Consider the following 22,385-nt stretch of genomic DNA (forward strand, 5'->3'; position numbering starts at 1 on the left):
GGGTTCAGAAGCACGGGCTAGGGGCTAAGCTGGGCCTGCTCCAAGAACAGTGCTCGGGGACTGCTGGCAGCATCGTCCACGGAGCACGGTGTCCCTTCCATGCCAACGTCCTGCCCCTTGCCAGTCAGCCAGAGGCTTGGGGCACAGAGCCAGGAAGGACGGGCCCACCCACCACCATCCTCCACCTCGTCTGCCGCCTCCTGGGCCCAGCCAACATGGCAGCATCCCTTCCAGGCCCAAGAAATGGCACCTGCTTCTAGTCTAAAGGCTCCTTTCAGAGAAAGAGGTGGTCACGTGGGATCAAGACAGCGGACTTCGGGTCCCCAAACGGCCAGGTAAAGCAGGGAGCAAGATCCCACAACTGGTAAAGCAGGTCAACAGGTAAAACAGGTAAAGCAAGAGAGCTTGTCAGGGGCAGAGCTGCCCGTGGGGAGTGGGGCCGCGGGTGCCGTGGCACTCTCTACACTTACTGGCCCATCAGGGAGTGCACGCCTCCCTCACACACACACACACACAGAGTTCAGACTGTCTGGACTGAAACCGGCACTAAGCCGAATGCTTCACCTCCGGAGGAGCCAGCTCGGCACCAGAGCGCCCACCAGATCCCGCAGAGCAACGGCCCAAGCCAGCCTCGAAGTGCAGCTCCAGGGTCAGAGGAGAAAGAAGGCAGCGGGGCCCTGCCCTTCCCGGAGCAACTCGGAGACAGACGGCCTATGTCGTCCTCGAAGCACCGAAACAGACCAGTCCTGCCAGGTCGCTTGTCACCACACGTGCCCTTTGCTGAGGATCACAGGAGACAATGTGCGACCAAAAATAAACCCCCAAGACCCAAGCTCCCTGGGAAGGAGCAACCGGCGCGGCCGACAATGTCAGGACCCGGCTCTTCCTTACTGTCCTGCTTGGGCAACGAGCGGAACTTGTGCACTAAAACGACGTCAGTCCTGGAATCATGGCTGCTTTCCTAATTTCTCCAACCGAGGAAGGCAACAGGCCAGGCCAGCTGACTTCCAGGGCGAACCACATGTGGGCCGGTTCCTGGTGGGGCATTTCGACACTGCATACCCACAAAGCAGGGAAAGCCGCCCGGGGCGCCCGGGGCGCCCGGGGGCACCATCAGTGTGAAGCGTCTGATTTCTGATTTTCCTGGTTTCCGCTCCAGTCCTGATCCTGGGGTCCGTCATGATCTGGGGTCGTGAGACTGAGCTCCCTGCTCGGCGGGAGGTCTGCTCGGATATGCTCTCACCCCCTGCCCCTCCCCCACTCGCCCTTTCTCTCGCTATCGCAGATAAAAAGTCTTAAAAAAAGAAGAAAGAAAAAGTGCGACTACAGTTGTGGGATCCAGCGTGAAGAACAGGCCACCATGCTCCAGGGTATCGAGAGCAAGTTTCCTGGTTGGTCACCTGCTGGAGATCGCGGTGTGGGGCAAGTGCCCCGGCTGGCAGGGCACCTGGCCCAGTTTGGGCCACCCACCTGCTGGCTCCCGCCGTCCCCCACTCAGCTCACAGACTCACCACAGAGACAGGTGACCCCACCTCCCACCGGAACCTGCAAGGCCGCGCACCACCATCTCCAAGCTCCACGCCGAGCTGACACAGATACACGCCCTGGGAAGGGGACTTTCAACCAAAATATGGGTCCCCGCTGTCACTGCTTAACACACCCTAAAACGTGGCTGTGGAGTTAGAGCACATCCAGCAGGCTGCCTGGGTCCCAGACCAGGCAAGGGGAGCCTCTCCCACAGGAGGAGAATCCAGGTCCTTCTCGGTCTCCCAGAGCACCCAACATCTGCCAAGCACACCTGACCAGCTGGCTTTCCGAACCTGTGTACGTTCTACAAATGTATTACGCAGTAATTGTTTCAACCAAACAGAAAGTCCATTTCATAGAAACCCACTAACCTTCAGCCCGCCACAAAATTATGTCAATGCTAGAAGACCCAGGAAAGCCAGGGGACCGGACATAGGGAGATTTAGCAAAATGGGGCAGCCGTTGGCTGCTGAGGCCAGCTCCGGGGTCTCCTTAATGGGGCCCAGGTCGCCTGAGATCACAAGAGCTCAACAGCTTGCTCCCTACATCTCTGCCAAGACCACGTGGCAGGGTCATCTCTCCTCGACGGTATTCGCTCCATCTCCCTAACAGAGGCCTCCAGAACTCTCCGGATCTACCAACCCAGACTCCTGCTCAGCGGGCAGCCAGCAGGGAAGGAACAGGATCCCCCACCTCCACGCGGTGTTAGGGACCCCAGTAAAAATGACCACAGCCACGGGGGTGTCATTCCCCTGGAGGCCCCTGCACACTCACTCAGCCCATCCTTGAGCCCAGTCGCCTCTGTTCCACTTGTCCTCCCGGCCGGAAGGCTGTTGGGTGAAGGGCACCATGTCTTCCCTCTGCGTCCAGAGACGCCAGCCCTGTGACTCACCCGAGTCCCTTAGCACCACTAACCCCCAGAGCCAGAGGGCGGGCGGACCGGACTCAGCTTAGAGACCCGTGCAGAGGGCTGGGGGGACAGAAGTGGAAGCCACCCGACACCTCCCGGCTCTGCACGCCGCCCAGCCCAGCAGCCACAGCAAAGACGCCACAGGAGCCGGTGTGAATGCGCGGCTTCAGGACCACAAACCAGATGAGGCCGTGGCAAAACCCAATGCTTCCACCCGTGGGGACAACAGAATAGCTCACGGCCAAGGACGCTGAAGCTGAGTGTTGCCCACGTTCTCGCGATGCCCATTTCCCTCCGCAGCAGGTCAACCAGGCGACTGGAGAGGTTTGGTCCCTGCTCGACCCCAGTGGGCTCCTGCCTGAAGCAGGCGCATCCAGGGCATCCCAGGGCCACGAGGAGGCTCCAGAAAGGTGCTGGCTCTAACACCTAGTTCTTAAAGGCCTCTTCCCTGGGGGGTCCCACAGTCTCAGCCGGGTGCCACACGCACAAGGTGAGCATCTCCTCGGATCCCAGCTCCATCCCCTCGGATGGGAGGGGTCACCATGGCCCTTTGAGGTGGTGACCACATACAGGAGCCAAACTGGGCCGGTCACACCAGCAGTCACCGCAGACACGAGGCAGGTGGACTGAACTGAAGGTTACGGTTTCAGCATCAGCTCCGGTAACTGCAGATAACAGAACTCCGTAATAAACACCACGCCTCTGGGCCCGGCAGACAACTGTTCTAAGAAAGTCAGGCTCAAGTGAGAGGACATTCTGATCACTCCTGAGTGTGAAGCCCAACCCCAGGAAATAAACTGGGCCTCCTGGGCTCAGGGCAAGGTCCCCCTGCCCCCAAGCCCTGCTCTCCTCCGAGCCAGTGCCCTGTAGTGCTGGGGGGTGCATACCCTCCCCAACTCCCGAGGGTCAGGGCCTGTGAAGGTGGGCCCACAACCTCCGGTCCAGATGCAGCAAGTGCCTTACCCTCCAGAGTAACACACTCGTGTCTACCGCCCCGGGCTAGCCAAAACCATACCAGCCTCCCGGAGCACACTGGGTACTCAAGCCCTAACAAGGAAACACGCTAAGCTGTACAGAAACTAAGCCTTGCAACCTAGAAACTGGGACATTCCAAGAAGCTGTTAGCGCCAGGGTTTTAAGCCACGATACACATAACCGATCACAAAGAAAATCCGGGAAAATAAGAGCCCCAGACCTGTCCTTCTAGAACAACCTACTTCTCTGTAACCAGAGCTTCTGAATTCCGTACTATTCACCGTAAGCACGAGGTGGTCTAGAGACCGGATGGTGGCACTCCATGTGGAACTGTAACCACCCGCTTACAGTTCCGCCTGCCTCTGGGATGACCTCGGCAGCGGCGCCAGACCCAAGTCCCTCCACGCTGAAGGCCCCAAACAATCCACGTCTGGTAAAATTAGTTGCCGCCGGACTCCCTGAGGTGTGGCCACAAAGCCCGTCTTTGTTTCTTAAACTTGCCAAGCCCATCTCCCCGAGTGCCCTCTGCTCGCCACCCCCCACTGTCACCCGAGGCCCCCGCACAGGGCTGGTGTCCCTCTCGGAGGTCTGCGGCCACCCCGATCCCTCCGGCTCACAGCGCTGCGAGGCGGCTCCGGCTGGTCCCGCACGAGCAGAGACGGGCGTCTCCTCCCAGCCTCGGGTCCCGGCATGCCTGCCCGGGTACGGAAGGGGAAGGGCAGAGACGCAGATGAGACAGCAAGAGGGACCCACATCACTCACGCCGCACTGTCCCAAGCTCTCCGGAAAAGTGCCCAACCCGGCCTGCGGTCTCCTGAAGCCTCCTCAGGACACCTTTAAAGATGAACTAGGTAAGGCCCGGGGTTACAGAGAGAATGTGCCACAGGGTGGTAAGCTCAGCAGGGGAGAAGGAATGATGCTGAGAAGAGGCAGGGGTGCGTCCCGTAACCATGGCGTCGGAAACCACTGCAAGCACCTGCCACCGCCGAAAGCGAGGGCGCCACTTGTCCCGGACAGAAACGACAGGTTTTCAGACCCTGCACTTGCCCGACGGAGCCGCAGAGCCGTGAGCGCTCACCGAACAGGAAGCATCGTGTCTGGAGAAAGAAACGTTCCTAAAACCACCAAAGCAAGCGGACACTACGCACATGCGGAGTTTGGAATGAAAGAGAAGACTTTAACAGCTCGGCCCCTTATCCAGAAGGCTCAGAGGCTGGAAAGTTGCAGATTTTCAAGCTCCCTTAGACAAGAGGGAAACTGAACACCGACAAAACACATGGGGCCTAAGGCCCCCCAGCGGTGATCCGGAGGGGACGCCACGGTCTTCCCGTACGGGGCTCTGTAAGGCTCACTGAGCAACTCCGTGAACTCCTGTATTTCTGGAAATACCTGTCATTCAGCCACACAACGTCCACTCGAAACTAAGATTTAAGTCGTCAACAAGAAGCTAGTATAAAAACGTGATTCTGGGTTTTCCAGGCCGGGCTTTGTTCCAAGCACTTGCCTTGTGCCTGCCCGGGAGATGGTCTACAGTCACCCTCTCCTCCTCGGGAAGGAAGGTGAGGGAGAGCCAGGGAGGTTCCCTGGCCTGCCCTGGGACAAGGCAGGTGACCATGTCCAGGAGGCAGAAGGGCGGGAGGTACCGCAGGGGAGCCGGGCAGCCCCGGGATTAGAGCGAGTGGAAGCTGACCGCGCACACCCCAGCACTCAACCACCCCCTTGCCAAAACAGGTACTTCCTCATCCACACCCAAGGCCCACCCACCGGAGGGAAAAAATAGCCAGAGTAGGTGGAGGAGAGCAAAAAGCCCGGGACGCTGGTTCCCAGGGCTCCTGACGCTGTCCAGCGCACTGACAAGCCCCGCGTGCCAACATGCACGCGAGCTCCAACCGCGACTGCCAACGCTCGGTGCCAGACATCGGGCAGAGGCGCGGACAGCACTTACCAATCTGTAAGAGGACCGGTGTGACCAACGCCGTCTCCATGGCGTAACAGAACTCCCTGCCAAACATCACGGCCCCGTGCATCACCCACAGGCGCACAGGGATCCGGTCTATGGACCCCTCGCTGATGGTCTCCTCATGGGCGTCCGCGCTGCCTGGCTTCTGCAGGTCCGGCAGGGCCACGGGCAGCTCCTGGACTTGCACAGACTCCGAGTCGGCGTTCTGTGGGGCCATTCTCATCACCACCAGAAACATAGACAGAAGCGTGTGTACGGATTTCCTCCACCTGTACAGAGAATACTATCAGGTATCGTTACGGATAAATGAGGGCGCCTTCTCTCTCCGCGTCAGTCGTGTTCCTCCGGCGAGCGGTGCTTATATCCCTCCGTGCAGACAGAGATCTCTCAGCTTCTCACGAACGGGCGAGGCGCACAGCAAAACGAAAGGATGTTTGGTCGGACTATAAGCACACGGCTTGCTGGTTTACTGTGAATTAGAGTTAAAAATCCATAATTGCCATTCAGTTAATACTAGCTCCATCATCGTTATCGAAGCGGTGCTGAAGTTATTGGTCCTGCTACAGAGCGGTGGGAAGGAGACACAGGAAGGGGGTCCGCCGTTGCTCCCCATCGAGGGACGGGTTGATCTGCAAAAGAGGAAAACACCCCAGCGGAGAGTCAGTCGGGGGCGGCCACCATGTGGCCTCCCCCCGCCCCCCCTCCCGGCTGTCCAGGCGCGCTGTGGACCGGTCCTGGGCCACCCGGGAGACCCCAACCTCGGACCGCCGCAGCCCTCTGGTGCTGCCTCCGGCTCAGCCCTGGAGAAGACAAACCCTGACTCCTAGAGAAGCGTCTTCTTGTATGATCTGATCCCGGGCCGGGGTGAGGACAGGACAAAGAAGGCAGACAGCAGGAGAGAGCTCGGCTTTTGCTCTTGGACAGTGAGAACTAGCAGGAGTCAGCAGCCTCCGGGGGTGGGGAGGCAGGGGGCCCCATAAAGGAGCAGAGATGCCGCCCAGGAGCGGACAGCAGGGAGGCAGGTCGAGCAAGGATGGGCAGCTTGCCGCCTGCAGGGCAGGGGCGGTGGGGATGGTGGGGAAAGGCAGCTGAGTGCATGCTGTGGGCTGTCTACAGCAGTGGCCTTTGACCTTGGCGGGTTACGGCCCCTCTCCAGGGGGGGCCTGCATCGCACACTCGAGGATCTTGTCTAGGGGCTCACGGACAAACCACACACGCCGTTCCTACCGGTGACCAACTCCTGACCCTGGCTCCACATTCCACTGTCCTGGCGCTTCGACAGGCTTTGGAGTGCATTCTGTACCCACAGGACACACCGCAACAAAGCACCCACCCCGCCCCTCTACTAGAACTTTCCCTCAGAAAGGTTTTAGGAAAATGCAAGGCAGTCTAAGGACGTAGCCCCACCCAACCCACCCGCTCGGCCACATGCGAGCCCCCAGGCACCGGGGTTCTCTTCACCCCGCCCTGCAGGAGAAGAGGGGCCCTGAAATCACACCACTGGCTTCCCATTTTGTTTTAAGGTCAGTCTGTGAGTTTAAATCTTACCAGAGACCTTCAACAGCTCGTTTACATAAAAATGCTTCTAGTTACTACTCACTTAACCCAGGATGGAACTTCATCAGCTCCTTCTCCCCTTCCCCCCAGAACCGGTGAGCAACCCAGGGCAGCCTTCACACGGAGCAGCCCCTCGGGGAGCCCCGGAGGCCGTGGCGGGGCCCCAGCCCTTCCCTCACCCCACCACCATGGCGGCTCCCTCCCGGCCCCTTCCTGCTGCCACGGAACATCTTTGGGGCGCACAGGTACGCGCCCTGTCTTCACGGGTGCGTCCTACACAACCCCTACCCCGCGCCCCTTCGCTTCACTCCGAGACCCCCATCCTCGAGACTGCTCTCAGGACGCCCCAAGTGCCCCCTACCACCTAACAGCTCAATCAAAACCAGGGGGTTGAGGGCTCCTGGGTGGCTCAGTCCGTGGAGCATCTGACTCTTGGGGTCACCTCAGGTCATGGTGCCAGGGTCGTGAGATGGAGCCTGCTTGACACCCTCCCTCTGGCCCCTCCCGCCTTGCACGCGCCCCGCGCTCTCTCTCTCTCAAAACAAAACAGAAACAACCAGGACTTCTAACCTCAATCTTTTAAAAACTATGTTATGAAACTACTTCTAGAAAACACAGTAAACAAAACAGTGTTAAAAAGAACAATAAACGCAAGTTGTCCAGCATGAACAATCACCAATACCCGCTGCTCCCACTCCCTCGCTACCTTGGGAGAGATCCCTGTCCTAAGAAAATGGAAGAGAAGAAATCCGTTTGTCAACCCGTCAATCTTATACCAAAATAGGATCCGTGGCTTTTGTGGGTTTTTCTTAAAGATTTTATTTATTTATTTTGTCAGAGAGAGCCAGCGAGCACAGGCAGGCAGAGGCAGAGGCAGAAGCAGGTTCCCCGCCAAGCAAGGAGCCCAATGCGGGGCTCCATCTCAGGACGGGGGGATCATGACCTGAGTGGAAGGACGCCGCTCATCCAACTGAGCCCCCCCAGGCGTCCCTGGGTCCACAGTTTTAAATGTCTTTTTCCACCAAATAAGATAGATCACTTTTATGTGAGGGACATGAACCCCAGACAGGTTTCCAAAGCCCACAGTGATGACCTGGGGTTTTAGGGGCAGGAATGATGATCATCGTTTTCCAAGAACCCTAGCGACTTAGTCACGAACATTGAGCCGTCCAGTTCAGCCCCAGCACTGCCCAGGGCTGCCGCCATCCTGACCCCCGCGCCTGAGCAAGGGTGGCCTCTGCCAAGGCCACGTCCACACCAGCGAGAAATCAGGCGGCCGAGCTCCACACTAGGTATCTGCGAGCTCTTCAAAGGCCCTGGTCTCCGGGAACTCTGCCGCTCTGAGGACAGCAGTCGGCGTCTGGACAGGTTCCCGGCTGGCCCAGCGTGGGTGGGGGCCAGGCCGCCGCTCGGCACAGCCCCCCAGTAGGGAATGATCTGGCCCCCAGGGTCAACCAGATCAAAGCTGAGAAACTGTTTGAAGGTTATTATGAAATGGGGAAAAGGCTCCTCCAGAAATGCCGAAACATTACATTTTACACTATTACATTTTGAATCCATCAACTGGGCCAGATGTGGCAAACTCAACGTCACCGCCTCTTCACGGAACCCAATCAGTCGTTGCTCAAAGTGGACGGGAAAATGCCGGCGGGCCCAAGCCACACCCTCCCAGAGCGGGAGGAGGTGGCCTCTGAGATGCTGCCTGCGCCACGGAGAAGGGTGCCAGCAGTTCCCTCCCGAGAGCCTAAGCATCTCTGCGGAATTCTCCAGAAAGCCCCAGCTCGCCGCCACAGTCTCTGGCGACATGTGCTCAGGTGGCGTGTCTGAGCACCCCCCCCCCCCCAGGGCTCAGCACTCCCTGGAAATCAGGCTGTGGCCCCACCTGTCATGCGATGGGCTCTGGCCTATATCTCCGTCACACGACCCCAGCCCGGATAGGCACAAGCTCCCGTGGCAGAGGCGGCCACCCACGCTTCATCTGTCTCTGCACCTCCCAGGTGCCCAGCCACGCAGCAGGCGCCCGGGGAGGTCCCGGGAAGAGCGGATGAACACACGAATAAACGAATGCGTGAGCTAACCGCTGACCAGAACGTCCCAGGGGCTGTGCGCAGTGGAGACCATCCCCGCCCGCACCAGGTTAGGCTGCGGGGAGGCCCGCGTGAGACGACATGAGCAGGGCAGGGCTTTACCTGTCGTTCAGGGAGGCTAGGCATTAACACAGCTGGCTTCCCTCCTGCGCAAGCGCAGTGGCACAGTGACACATGCGACTTCACTGTCCTCTACAGTGATGGAAACGACAAACATCGTTAGGGTCTTCAGGGAGTCTGCTCCGTGGGCAGCAGTTAGTAAACAATGACCGTCCGGGCCTCACGGCCCGACAGAGCCCCACATCCGTACTCTCAAGCCAAGGCCGCAGCGCTGCACCAGCGGCACCGTCCCCAGAGCGAAGCCACTGTCCCACTGGTACCTTCCAATGGGGCTTAACTAACAGCCCCGTCAGCAGACAGCAGGCTCCTTCCAGATCTGGCCGAGCCGGTTCAGAGCCAGGCACCCCCGAGACAACACCCGGGCACCCACCAGCAGGTATTACCTGGCGGAGCAGGGCTCTGGTCACTCTCTCTGCGAGCTGGGGGTCTTACAAGCTTTTAGGGGATGACAGAAGACACTACAAATCGAGTTTAGGCATCTTACACTTGGAACCAGGAACACTGGGTACCTAAGATGGAAACTGAACAGACCCCACGGCAAGCAAGCCTGTGGGGACGAGCCCGTAGAAGGCGGAAGAGCTCGTGTAAGCAATTCTGCTCAAGAGCCACAGTCAGGCGTGTCGGGGCGCTCGGTCGGTTAAGTGGCTGACTCTGGCGTTGGCTCAGGTCATGATCTCCAGGTGGGCAGATGGAGCCCGGCATCAGGCTCCACGCTTGGCCCAAGTCTGGGAGTCTCTCTCTCTCTCCCTCTGCCCCTCCCACTCCCACTCGTGTGCTCGCACATCAGTCTGCAAATAAAAGCCGCGGTCAAAACGTGCACAGCACGTGGGAGGTGAACCAGCCAATTCTGAGACCCCCAAGAGGGACAGAGCATGATTCACAGACTCTGGGTCAGGCTATGCACACAGGCTGTGGGTTGTGCAACTCAGCCATTAGTTCACAGTGACATCTCGTGGAGCATATGTGACCCCTCGGACGCATGTTCCTGTGTGTGGTGGGAGGGAAGGATACACCGTCCCCTTCTCACAGCGGCCGTCGGACCGTGGCAATAGCGTTTATCTGGAAGTCCACTCCTGACACTCTGAGACTTCTCTCTGTCCCCCATCAAATTTCCACCAGTACTTGGGTCTGTTCCCCAGGTCCGCGTTCCGTCCGCCTGTCTGCTGCCCGTGCCCAGCAAGCTGCCGCTGTAAGGACAGAGGGTTCTGGAGCTTTCCGACTCTGCCCGGCCCGTACCCTCCCCCCTCTCACGGCTTCCTTCCCCAGCATGCCCCTATTTCTTCCTGCAGGCTGGGGTACACGCAGACGAGCTTGAAGAGCTGGACTAGCTCGGGAAAGAAGTAGCTTCTGTTGGTAATTCTTACTGTGACTCCATTACTTTTATACATTACTTGAGGGAGGACCCCTGGGTACCCTCAGCCGGAGGAGGACGGGCTTTCTGCCTGCCGGGGACCACCTCAGTGCCTCTCGTGAGAATTTCAAAATACTCTTTCCACAGGCTTTGCACATTTCTACTTAAGTTTCTAACGATTTTCTTTTTTTTTCTTTGTGGGCACTGTGAGCAGGATCTTCTCTCCGCTTGTACCCCACCTGCCTGGCCATCCTACCAGAAGGCTAGTAAGTGTTCTTTGTTCCCGACGAAATCATGCCGCGTTCACGCTGTCAGACAAACTTACCCTGACATAGAACACTTCCAAAACTCTGGCATGTCCCCAAGTGTCCCTTCCCCTACAGTTAAGGCTAATGACTTTCACATTTTAATTTGGTAATCTACTTCTTTAAGTGTCCGAGAACAGACAAAAAGGCTACCACCAAGTTAACAACAGATCAAATGTCACCAAACTATGCATAGTCCCTGCCCTGGCCTAACAGGGTTATTTCCAAAGCTCTCATTCGCGTTGCCTGGAACCTGATCGTCAGCTCCTCGGAGACAGAACTCAGGGTCCCCCCGTCTGAACCGAACTAAATCACAGCACCGACCGGTTCAGGAGCGAGGGACCAGGACCTGCGCCGCAAGGGCCACACGAGTTCTGGGCACGAAGACTCTGACACAGTCTCCCCTCGCTTGCTCCACTTCGCGGGCCTTCCCAGCAGGACTCCACAAGGAAAGGAAAGGAAGGCAGCTTCGAGAAGGAAAGGCAGGAGCTCACGGGGCAGGATCAGCCGAGCACCTGGGCCGAGGGTGAGTCATCGCACTGAGGGGAGCCACCGACCCGGTAAAAGCAGGTTTGCGCTGCCCACGAGCCTTCTTATCACCAACGGTTTTCTTCAAGGAAGCTGTTTTATATAAATGGTAGACCATTAACCAAAGGAACTAAAACCATAAAATGAGCCATTTCACGCACATCCTTCTGAAGGACCGAAGGACGAAGCCTGAGCTCGAACCTGGCAAACCCGCAGCAGCAGCTGGACGAGGACGGGCCTGCTCCTGCCCCGCAGCGCGGACAAGGGCGTGCTCCCCAGAGCCTCCGCCAGAGCTGCCCAAAGACGTGAAGTCTGGGCTGGGACCCCAGAACCTTCCATCCAGAAGACCCAGAAACACGCTTCAGACAGATTTTCCCTGGCTCGCCTCCGGGGCCCGCGGCAGGGGCTGCCACAGCGTTCAGGGACCAGCAACCAGGGTAGGATTTGCAGATGCACTTAGACCAGTGAAACTACCATTGTTCCAATCAACAACTTCCTCTATTGTCCTGTTTCTAATTTAAGGGTAACCGATGCCAGAACACGTGACTTCCTACAATTTGCTCTGTGGAAAGCTGGCTGTGAAGGAACGCCATGAAGCAGTCAACTGCGGAGCCGTTTCGGACAGACCCCACGAGCTCCGGTTCAGCTCCACGATTCCATCCGTCTCTGGGAACGCGGTCGGAGGAGGGAATGCGGGTCGGCGAAGCGACACCAACACGTCCTGCTCCTGCCACCCTCCCCCACCCCCACCCCTGGCAGCGCTCTGGGCCCTGGAAGCAACGGTGGCTGCTTTAGGGCAACAGCCGTTGGCTTCGTACCCCCGCCCTTTAAAACCGGCCATCTGTAACCCCGAGACAATCCACACAGCTACCAACACCTTAAAACGTCATCAACTATTAACCTCCGAGGACCCTGTTGAAGAGCGGCTGTCCGGTGCTCAGCCCGCCTCTCTCTCACCAACGACCACCGCAAAGAACCCGAACCCGCACACAACACAAACACCAGGGAAACCGAAGACCAAAGACCGGCAGCGGGCAAGAAGGAAGAGCTGCTTCCAGACCAAGAGTGTAAGAAGATGTAAAATCCAGTCAAGTTCAACATATCCTTGATAAGAAAGCAGCACTCCGACGGATCTGTTCACAAGGTTATTTCCTGCAGAGTATTCAAGAAATCCCACTGACAGGGGCGCCTGGGTGGCTCAGTGGGTTAAGCCTCTGCCTTCAGCTCGGGTCATGATCTCAGGGTCCTGGGATCGAGTCCCGCATCGGGCTCTCTGCTCCGCGGGGAGCCTGCTTCCTCCCCTCTCTCACTCTCTCTCTCTCTGCCTACTTGTGATTTCTGTCTGTCAAATAAATAAATAAAATCTTAAAAAAAAAAAAAAGAAAGAAATCCCACTGACTTCCAACATCAAATCAATGTTGTATCAAGACACAGAGAAGCCAAAGACAGAAAGTATTTGCAAACACGACACATCTGCTGAAGGAGTCTTCTCCAGAACACAGGACGCGCTCAACAACAAGAAAACGAACACCTTGACTTACGAAAGGGCAAGAGAGCTGCAGAGACAGCTCCCTAGAGATACGCGGACAGAGAGTCGTCGCGTGAAGACACCCCACGCCACGCAGGATCAGAAACCGGTAAGACAAAACGAGATCCCACGGCGCACCCACGAGAAGGGCCGCGGTCCGCGCACAGACAACACCAGGGGCCGCCGAGCAGCAGGACCGCTCCCTCGCGGCTCGTGGGAACGCGGGACGGCACGGCCACACGGGAAGACTGGCGCTTTCTCTCAAATTAAACACGCTCTTCCCACGGGGCCCAGCAACCAGGCTCATCGGTATTTACCCAAAGGAGCTGAAAACTTGTGTCCACACGAGAATCTGCACGTGGATGTGTCCAGTTTTATTAACTGCCCAAACCTGGAAGCGACCGAGGCCCCCTTCAGCAGGCGAATGTTTAAGTCAGCCGGGACCCACCCAGGCAGTGGGATGTTATCTGTGCCGAAACTAAAGGAGTTCCCAAGCCCCGTAAAGATGTCCAGACCCTTAAATGCATATCGCTAAGCGAAAGACGTGGATCCCAAAGGCTACTCTCTGCGTGATTCCAACCCCTTGACACTCCGGGAAGGGCAACACTACGCTAGAGACCGTAAAAGACGTGTGGCTGCCAGGGACGGACGGGGTGGCGCGGTGGGGAGCAGGGACAGACGCACGTGTGCAGAGCAGAGGCATTTCAGGGCGGTGGGACTGCTCCGTAGGGTACCGTAACGGTCCCGTCATGACACACCTGCCCATACCCGTAGAGTGAACAGCGGCGGGGTGACCCTGACCGTGGACTATGGACTTTGGGTAATGATGATGCGTCAGTGCAGGTTTCTGAGCTGTTTTTGTTTTATCCGAGAGCGAGTGAGTGTGAGCAGGAGAAGGGTGGGAAGCAGGGCCCCCGCCGAGCAGGGAGCCCGATGAGGCCGAGTCCCTACAGGACGGTGCTTTCAGATGTGAGAAGGTACTCCCAGGTACAGAACGTTCAGACCGATCACCTCCTGAGTCCTCTCTTGTCAGGGGTTTTGGACTGTGTATTTTCTTTCTTTCTTTCTTTTTTTTTTTTTTTAAAGATTTTATTTATTTATTTGACAGACAGAGATCACAAGTAGACGGAGAGAGAGGCAGAGAGAGGGGGAAGCAGGCTCCGTGCTGAGCAAAGAGCCCGATGCGGGACTCGATCCCAGGACCCTGAGATCATGATCTGAGCCGAAGGCAGCAGCTTAACCCACTGAGCCACCCAGGCGCCCCTGGACTGTGTATTTTCTTAACGTAAAGGGCACTTTTTAAAGAATTGGTAAACTATTTTTTAGAATAGTTTAGGTTCGCAGCAAAATTGAGCATCAAGTACCACTTTCTTCCTTCCTTTTTTTTTTAAAAAGAGATTTTATTTATTTATGTGAGAGAGAAACAGTGAGAGAGAGCATGAGCGAGGAGAAGGTCAGAGGGAGAAGCAGACTCCCCGTGGAGCTGGGAGCCCGATGCGGGACTCGATCCCGGGACTCCGGGATCATGACCTGAGCCGAAGGCAGTCATCCAACCAACTGAGCCACCCAGGCGTCCTCAAGTACCACTTTCTGTATCTCCCTGTCCTCAGGCATGGGAAGCAGCCCCCATCGAGAGCATTCCCCAGCAGCGTGGCACGTGCGCTACAGCAGAGGAACCTGGGGCGCCTGGGGGCTCAGTTAAGCATCTGCCTTCGGCTCAGGTCTCGACCCTGGGGATGCAGGGTCCGGCCCAGCACCCGGCTCCCTGCTCAGCGGAGAGTCTGCTTCTCACTCTGCGCCCCTCCACCCTCACAAATAAAGTTTTTAAAAAAATAAATGAATAAATCGGGGCGCCTGGGTGGCTCAGTGGGTTAAAGCCTCTGCCTTCGGCCCAGGTCATGGTCCCAAGGTCCTGGGATCGAGCCCCACATCGGGCTCTCTGCTCAGCAGGGAGCCTGCTTCCTCCTCTCTCTCTGCCTGCCTCTCTGCCTGCTTGTGATCTCTGTCAAATAAATAAATAAAATCTTTAAAAAAAAAAAAAATAAATGAATAAATCAATAAGGCACATGACTTTTGTGGTTGTCCCCAAGCACACAGACCCTCAGTGTCATGCCCCCCACCACATTGCTGGGCTGCCAGATCAGGGGCTGGGGTCTCTGAGCGGTGATCAGCCCTGGTAAATGGGGTCCGTGCCCTCATGGAAGACACCCCAGCCACTCTGGCTCCTTCCACCTGCACAGTGAGGCCACGGCGAGAAAACGAGTCTGAACCGGGAAGCACGCCCCTCAGACAGACAAAACACCTCCAGGACGGTGAGAATTCCGAGGGTGCTGGCGAGGAGCCCCCCAGCCTGAGGTTGTATGGCAGCCCCGAAGGCCAGAGACCGCGCCCATCGGACACGCACCCAGGGCACAGCCCGGCATGAGACGCGCCCCACGGGTCCGAGGACCACGTGCCGCACTCACGTGGCACGGTTATCAACGGCATCCTCCCCCCTCGCCCCGCTCTCCAGTGTCCCGGTTCGGACAGCGCACTGCCTCTCCGGAGATCAACGAGCAGAAGCTTAGCTGAGACTTGAACCTTTTCATAACCCAACCTTTGAGTGCTCTGTGTCCCAAGACATAGTGGGGGACGCTTCAGAAACCAAACGCGACCCACGTCGGACCTGACGTCAATCTCTATTTGACTCTGTGGATCGGCTTGCTGGGAACTTGATGTTGGGAAAGGGGGCGGAGGGAGAGATGGTGCGTACGCACTGCTGCATCAACAGACCGAGGCAGAGCAGCAAAGGAAATGTGGCAAGAGGCCCCCTGGGAGCAAGGGATGAAAGTGTTCCTGTGCTGTCAACAAGTCAGTCTAATTAAAGTGTTTCTCAATGGAGTCGCATCCCAGCAGGAGGCAGGAGGGGCCCAAGCCCGGGGACCCCCCACGCCCCTCCCAGGCGGCTCTCATACCGACCATACTGCCCGGCCCCTCCCCGCTGGACAGCCCCGGTGGTCTCCTCCCCTGTCCTCTTACACACCTGCCCCCTCAAACACATGCCCGACCCCGCACAAATGCCTCCAGCAGAGACCTGGGCCAGGCCACTCCCTCCCCCAGTGGGCCAGGGCACCACACGTGACCATTCAGCAGCAGTGACCATTCAGCAGCAGCCTCGGCCCCACCGTAAGCTCCCGGAGGTGGGGACAGGCCTGCAGGACAGGAAGGAGCAGCTCCAGCCCACAAGCCTGGCAAGCAAGATAGCCTCTGGGCTGGCCAGGCCCTTCTGCTTTGCCTTTAGATCCCACAGGCCTGAGGACAGAGCCAGGACCAGCTGTCTGCCTTCCCCCCACTCTGGCCCCCAGGTAAAGGGAGGAGCACATCCCCCAGGGCCTGAGGACACAGCAGACAGCAGGCGCCAACCCTGAGGGCAGAATGGCTAGGACCCCACTGGGTGGTCCAGTGCCTTACCAGTGCAGGCACTCCAGACGGCTAGAAAGAAATGGATTCTAGAACGAAATGGATTCATGAGCGCTGAAGGTGGAGGACGAGGGGTGCGCCTGGGGGGGTTCAATGGGTTAAAGCCTCTGCCTTCGGCTCAGGTCATGATCTCAGGGTCCTGGGATCCAGCCCCGCATCAGGCTCTCTGCTCAGAAGGGAGCCTGCTTCCTCCTCTCTCTCTGCCTGCCTCTCTGCCTACTGGTGATCTCTGTCTGTCAAATAAATAAATAAAATTTTTTAAAAAAAAGAAAAAAAGGGTGGAGGACCAGACCAACCCGTAATTACCCCATTAGGAAAAGAAAACCGATTTTTAGAATTGCCTCTCCCTTAGAAGAGCTTATTCTCTTCCGAATGGGAAGCAGACATCAGTGTGTCCATGCTAACGAGCAGCTGAGATGGTTTTTTTTAAAGCCTTAAGACTGGCATATTGCGGGGCGCCTGGGTGGCTCAGTGGGTTAAAGCCTCTGCCTTCGGCTCAGGTCATGATTTCAGGATCCTGGGATCGAGCCCCGCATTGGACTCTGCTCAGCGGGGAGCCTGCTTCCTCCTCTCTCTCTGCCTGCCTGTCTGCCTACCTGTGATCTCTGTCTGTCAAATAAATAAATAAAATCTTTAAATAAAAAAAAAAGACTGGCATATTGCAATTCAAGTAAACTCTCAAAACACACACACTACTTCCAGTGTTCTTTCGTTTTAAGGCACCACACCCTCCAAATAAATCACAGCAGCTCCCAATTTCACAGGTGGGTGGAATTTCTCAGGAATTCCTCTGCTTTGATCAAACTGCCTGAGTCCAGGGGCGCCTGGAGCATAAAACACGGCCCGGCCACGCCTCACAGGCAGTGCCCCCGGCCACCTGCTAGGGCTCTCGTGCTGGGTCCGATGACGCCAGGGCACTCGAGGGGACTGGTCCCGGCCCAGCTGGGAGGCCTCCGCTGGGCCTGCATTCTTAGCAGGACATCACAGACACCAAGAGGCCTTCCCCCCTCCAGTGCAGTGCCCAGGAGGACTTGATCTGTCCCATCGTCCTGATCCCCACAGGGCCCTGGGGTTACACCTCCCGTGGGTGGGGAGGGCAAGATAATACACATCCAAGCTAAATCAGCAGACTCCACAGTCTACGTGATGGTACATATTTTGAAGGTTGGACCAAATCAAAGCACTATTCTTCCCCAATTTTAGGGGGCAAGGCATTAAGACCAACCCCAAGGACCTCTCTACACAGAATCCGTCCACACTTCGTGCTACAAGCTGCTCCCTGATACGAGGAACACAGCCAGCATCCAACCCTCAGAAGGCAAGGGCAAGTTCGTTTAGGAGGAGGTTATGCTGAACGAGGACAAACTGCCCCCAGAGGAAAATATTCCCTGAAATGTTTGCCTTCTGCTAAAATACAGAAACTTTCTCCTATAAATACTTTCTACCTCTGGCCTTCAGAGACTTTTCCCAGATTTGCATCATCAACTCAGTGGGATGGGTTTTGTTTCTTAATTAAAAAGCAGCAAGCGGTTTCCTTCCCCTGCCCTTCTTCTCCGTGTCCCGAGCAAACCACTGGCATCTGCAGAAGCTTCGGCTGCCATGGAAACAAGAGCGTGGCCGCGTACCGCGCAGAGCAAAGCCTCAGGACCGCCGGCAATGCCGAGGGGCAGCCGCGGTCAGCACTTGGAGCAGCTCTGATCGGGCACGGTCCTCATCTGGGGGCACAGCCAGGCGCACACGGACGCCTCTCCAGGCCACGGACCAGAGAGGCTGCAAGCTGCCTCGGGACACTTGTAACCACTGAACGGTATTAAAACATAAAAACACGAACGCCTCACGTTACAAACACATCTCTGAGAGCCAGCAGAATGAGGGAGAACCACTAGCCACTCTGCCAAGACACAACGAAACCCTGAGACCTTTTGCCAGCATTTATAGGTCAGACGAAAGCAAAGCAGTTTCCAGGTTCCGCTTTTATCCTAAGGCAAGAAGGCCGCGGAGCCACGGAGTCAGACACTGGTCTGACAATATGGAATGATTTGAATTATGGGCCACACTGTCAGGTGAACGCAAAATGCCTGTTCTGGGCTTTTTGCCTTTTTTTTTTTTTTTTAAGATTTTATTTATTTATTTGACAGACAGATCACAAGTAGGCAGAGAGGCAGGCAGAGAGAGCGGAGGAAGCGGGCTCCCCGCTGAGCAGAGAGCCCGATGCGGGGCCGGATCCCAGGACCCTGAGTTTATGACCTGAGCTGAAGGCAGAGCCTTTAACCCACTGAGCCACCCAGGTGCCCCAAAATGCCCATTTCTAAAGAAGGGAAGTAGGAAATCTATTTGAGAAATGGCAAAACCAAACCTAGTTTTCTTATAAAAGGTCAAGTGCTGGTTAATGAGTAGAACTTATATGCGCTCAATATATGCCTGGAATCAAAATTGCTCTTATAAGAAGTACAAGGACAGCAGCAATGCGGGCCCTGTCTCCCTCCATACACATGATGCCAGAGACCCAGGTCGGCGATGTTCACGGATGGGACAGGTCGTGTCTACACCCATAGGCAGCACGCATCGCTGAACCACTAAAAACGCCGTCTTTCGTATTTCTATGCCCTTCATAAATCCCTCCATCTCACAACTCCTTACGACACCTACAGTTGGTTTTACATCAAGGAGCACGGGGTCCCGGGACCCCAAGGGGAAGCCCTGCCCAGAGTCCCAGGGAAGGCCGGGCACCGACGAGGCCAGGGTGGCCATTCCCCCTGACCGCCCCCCCCCCCAGCCCAGGGAAGAGGCTGGGAGCAGAGACAATCTCTTACAGAGGGGGAAGGGGGGACAGGAGGCTGCTCTAGTTTTCTCAACGGCGTAAGTCAGACTCTACCTCCACAGGCAAGTCTAACCCCTTAACCTGGAGGCTCCCTGATTTTCTGGGCCAAAGAAACCCTGTCTGGTACCTCACCGACGGACCCTTCCGCCACCCGGAGAAGTCAGCAAATCAGAACCAGGGCTTCCTTGGGAATCCTGGGCGGACTCTCCCTGTGGAATTCGTGAGGGGGGCCCCAGCACCACAAGGAAGACTTCTGAAACACGGAGGCTGTGGTCACCGTGTGTCCAAAGCTTCAGAATGTGAATACCCCTGGGCTGCCATTCCCTCTTCGGACCTTGTCCTAGAAAGAAAGGCACAGGCAACGCTGAGGACGCCGCTAGAAACCCGAAGTGTCTGTACATAAAGCGTGGAGCACCAGGCTCCGATTCCACGGCGTGCCTCCCTGCTGGCGTGGGAACACAGCCCGTACCGCGTGCAAAGGGCAGGTAGAAGTCAAGTGGACGTTACAATCATAACAAGTATTTTTTTAAGGTACGGAAGCAGAGAAAAAGGTGTTATTTCTGGTGATTTGTAGTTGTAGTTGTTCTTCTTCTGTAGGACCTAAATTTATTTTAAATTTATAAAGGGAGCACCTGGGCGGCTCCATGGGTTAAAGCCTCTGCCTTCGGCTCGGGTGATGGTTCCAGGGTCCAGGGATCAAGCCCCCAATCGGGCTCTCTGCTCAGCGGGGAGCCTGCTTCCTCCTCTCTCTCTGCCTACTTGTGATCTCTCTGTCAAATAAATAAATAAAATCTTAAAAAAAAAATTTAAAAAGAAACAGTAGGGGCGCCTGGTGGCTCCTAATTTCGACTCAGGTCATGGCCCCAGGGTCGTGAGGTGGACTCCCACATTGGGCTCCATGGGAGTCTGCTTGGGATTTTCTCTCTCCCTCTACCCCCATCTTGCACACACACTCTTACTCTCAAATAAGTAACCCTTAAAACACACACACAGAGTAAATTACCTTTACAAATAAATTTTCTCTGGGGTGCCTGGGTGGCTCAGTGGGTTAGAGCCTCTGCCTTCGGCTCAGGTCATGATCTCAGGGTCCTGGGATCAAGCCCTACATCAGGCTCTCTGCTCAGTGTGAGTCTGCTTCCTCCTCTGTCTCTGCCTGTCTCTCTGCCCACTTACAATCTCTATCAAATAAATAAATAAAATCTTAAAAATAAATAAATAAATAAATTTTCTGGTGGTCTCCAAATGCAGGACAAGATGGGGGCGTGCGGTGGGACACAGCGTTCTGCAATCACAAGGTCAAATCTCGCAGGAGCCAGACTGGCAGGTCCCCTCCATCAGTGCAGGTTCAAAGCGGATTACCAGGAACTGGCTCAGAAGCTGCTCCCAGTCCGCCTTCGACATAGGAGACGCAGACTGTGCTCTAACCCACCCCAGCAAGCAGCATACCCATCCCACATGTTGTGGGGCAGGAAAAGTTATTCGTTCCTCCGGGGCCCCCGGCTGGGTCTTCACCAGGCTTCTACCCCAGTTCCCAAACACAATCCCACGGCTTTCCCGCCCACAGCACCTGTGCGCCCCCGCCCTGTAACTCAGGACGCTCTGTTGCACTTGGCCTCCTCCCTACTGGACTGGCCAGACCCGCGCCCGTCATCGGCCTCTCCTACTTAGAGGCACTCCCAGGGCAGCCTGTCTACCGGGCCCTGTGCCCGCCGAGGAGAACGGAGTCCACTGCTCTCTCCTCTTCTCTCTGGGTTAAGGGACAAGACAGAAAAGCACCGCAACAAGGTCTGAAATAGGCCCACGCAGGATGAAGAAACCCTAATCTTGTCCAGGTGACACGCAGCCCCCCCACCTGCGACCCAGACAGAACTGGGCTCCCGAGGCCCAAAGCCTCATGTGTGCTTCTCCGCTGCCCCCCCACTCAACTCTCTGCGGGTGATGGCGTTCCCCGGGCCTCTCAGCACTGCCCTCTGGGACTGGATTACCAGCTGTGAGCCAGCAGAAGGCTGCCTCCAGCCCGCGCAGAGAACACAGCCAAAAACCCAGCACCAGGCTCACAGCCGGGCCTCCCTGAGCAAGGGGAGGCCCAGATCCCCAGATGCCCGCAGTGCAGGTGACCACAGCACAGCCAAGTGTTACCACCCCCCCACACACAGGGCAAATCCACGCACAGGAAGCCCACTGCAGCCCTCAGCCTCCCCACGCGCCATACCAGGAGACCAGCAAGCTACACCTGATGCGGACGCCAAGTCAGGTAGCGACTGAAATGTCGCCGCAGGCCATGGGGAAGCCCAGAGAGATAGAGAACCACAGCCACCTTCCCCCAAAGGGCCGTACCCGGCCACCCGGCTGCTCAGAAGCTCCTGAGGCTGGAGTACAGGAATGAAGTTAAACCAAACTCCTCTGGGCAAACAGGTCTCAGAACCAGACACAATGACACTGGCTCTCCATAAACTCAGCCCGACGGTCGGACCTGAGCACGTGACCACAGACGGCCCCCACGTGCGCAAAACGAACGGGGTTCAACAGGGTGGATTTTACATCTCCTGGAGAGCCACGGGCACTCGCGAGAAAGTCACTGTGCTTCATACAGTGCTCTCCACCCGAGCCGGCTCCGCGGCACACAGCCCCGGTGACTGGTCCGGCCAGCCCAGGGACCTCAAGCCCAACTGCCCTGAGGCCGGACAGCAGCAGCACCCACCACGGAACCTCACTTGTTAGGACGGATTTTCGGATGCATTAGAAATAAATGTGAGGGGGACAGAGTTTCCCTCTAAGAAGACAACAGGGTCCTGTGGACGGAGGGTGGGGACGGAGGCCGCCACGTGGTGAGGACTACCCAAGGCCGGGCAGCCCTACCCTTGAAGACGGTTCGGATGGTACGGTGTGCTGGGTGTATTCTGCTGAGATAAAAGTGAACAGTGCAATATGAGAAACTTATCTAGAAATGACCTGGAACGCCCTATCAGCAAGGCAGTGGGGTATCTGCCCCTGTGGGTACTCAGCGCACCCCAAGACAATTCAGCCAACCCCCATCTTGGGCACACTGAAAGCCTTGGGCACACTGAAAGGTCGGGCACTGGGGCAGACGGGGCTGCAAATTCGTGCCACGGAGTGGGGGCCCTGGGGACACACTGCCACCGCCCCCAGCAGCCGCACATCTAGCTCTGGGCCTGGGTCAGGAGGGAGGGGGCAGGTGGAGACACACAGAGACAGCCAGACACAAACCGCCGGAGACCAGCAGAGGAAGGAGGAAC

General features: G+C 56.9%; 1 protein-coding gene across 2 annotated transcripts in view; it reads right to left on the reverse strand.

Annotated features, from left to right (window-relative positions):
• SLC45A4 (solute carrier family 45 member 4) overlaps positions 1-6,001 on the reverse strand; it is a 29,239-nt gene extending 23,238 nt beyond the window's left edge. For both annotated transcript variants that reach the window (XM_059395234.1, XM_059395233.1), the window contains exon 1: positions 5,358-6,001. In XM_059395234.1, the coding sequence (XP_059251217.1) occupies positions 5,358-5,610 (253 nt within the window). In that variant the 5' untranslated portion in view covers positions 5,611-6,001. The remainder of the gene's footprint in view (positions 1-5,357) is intronic.
• Positions 6,002-22,385: the final 16,384 nt, after the last annotated feature.

This window comes from Mustela nigripes, chromosome 3, assembly GCF_022355385.1.
Source record: "Mustela nigripes isolate SB6536 chromosome 3, MUSNIG.SB6536, whole genome shotgun sequence".
NCBI lineage: Eukaryota > Metazoa > Chordata > Mammalia > Carnivora > Mustelidae > Mustela > Mustela nigripes.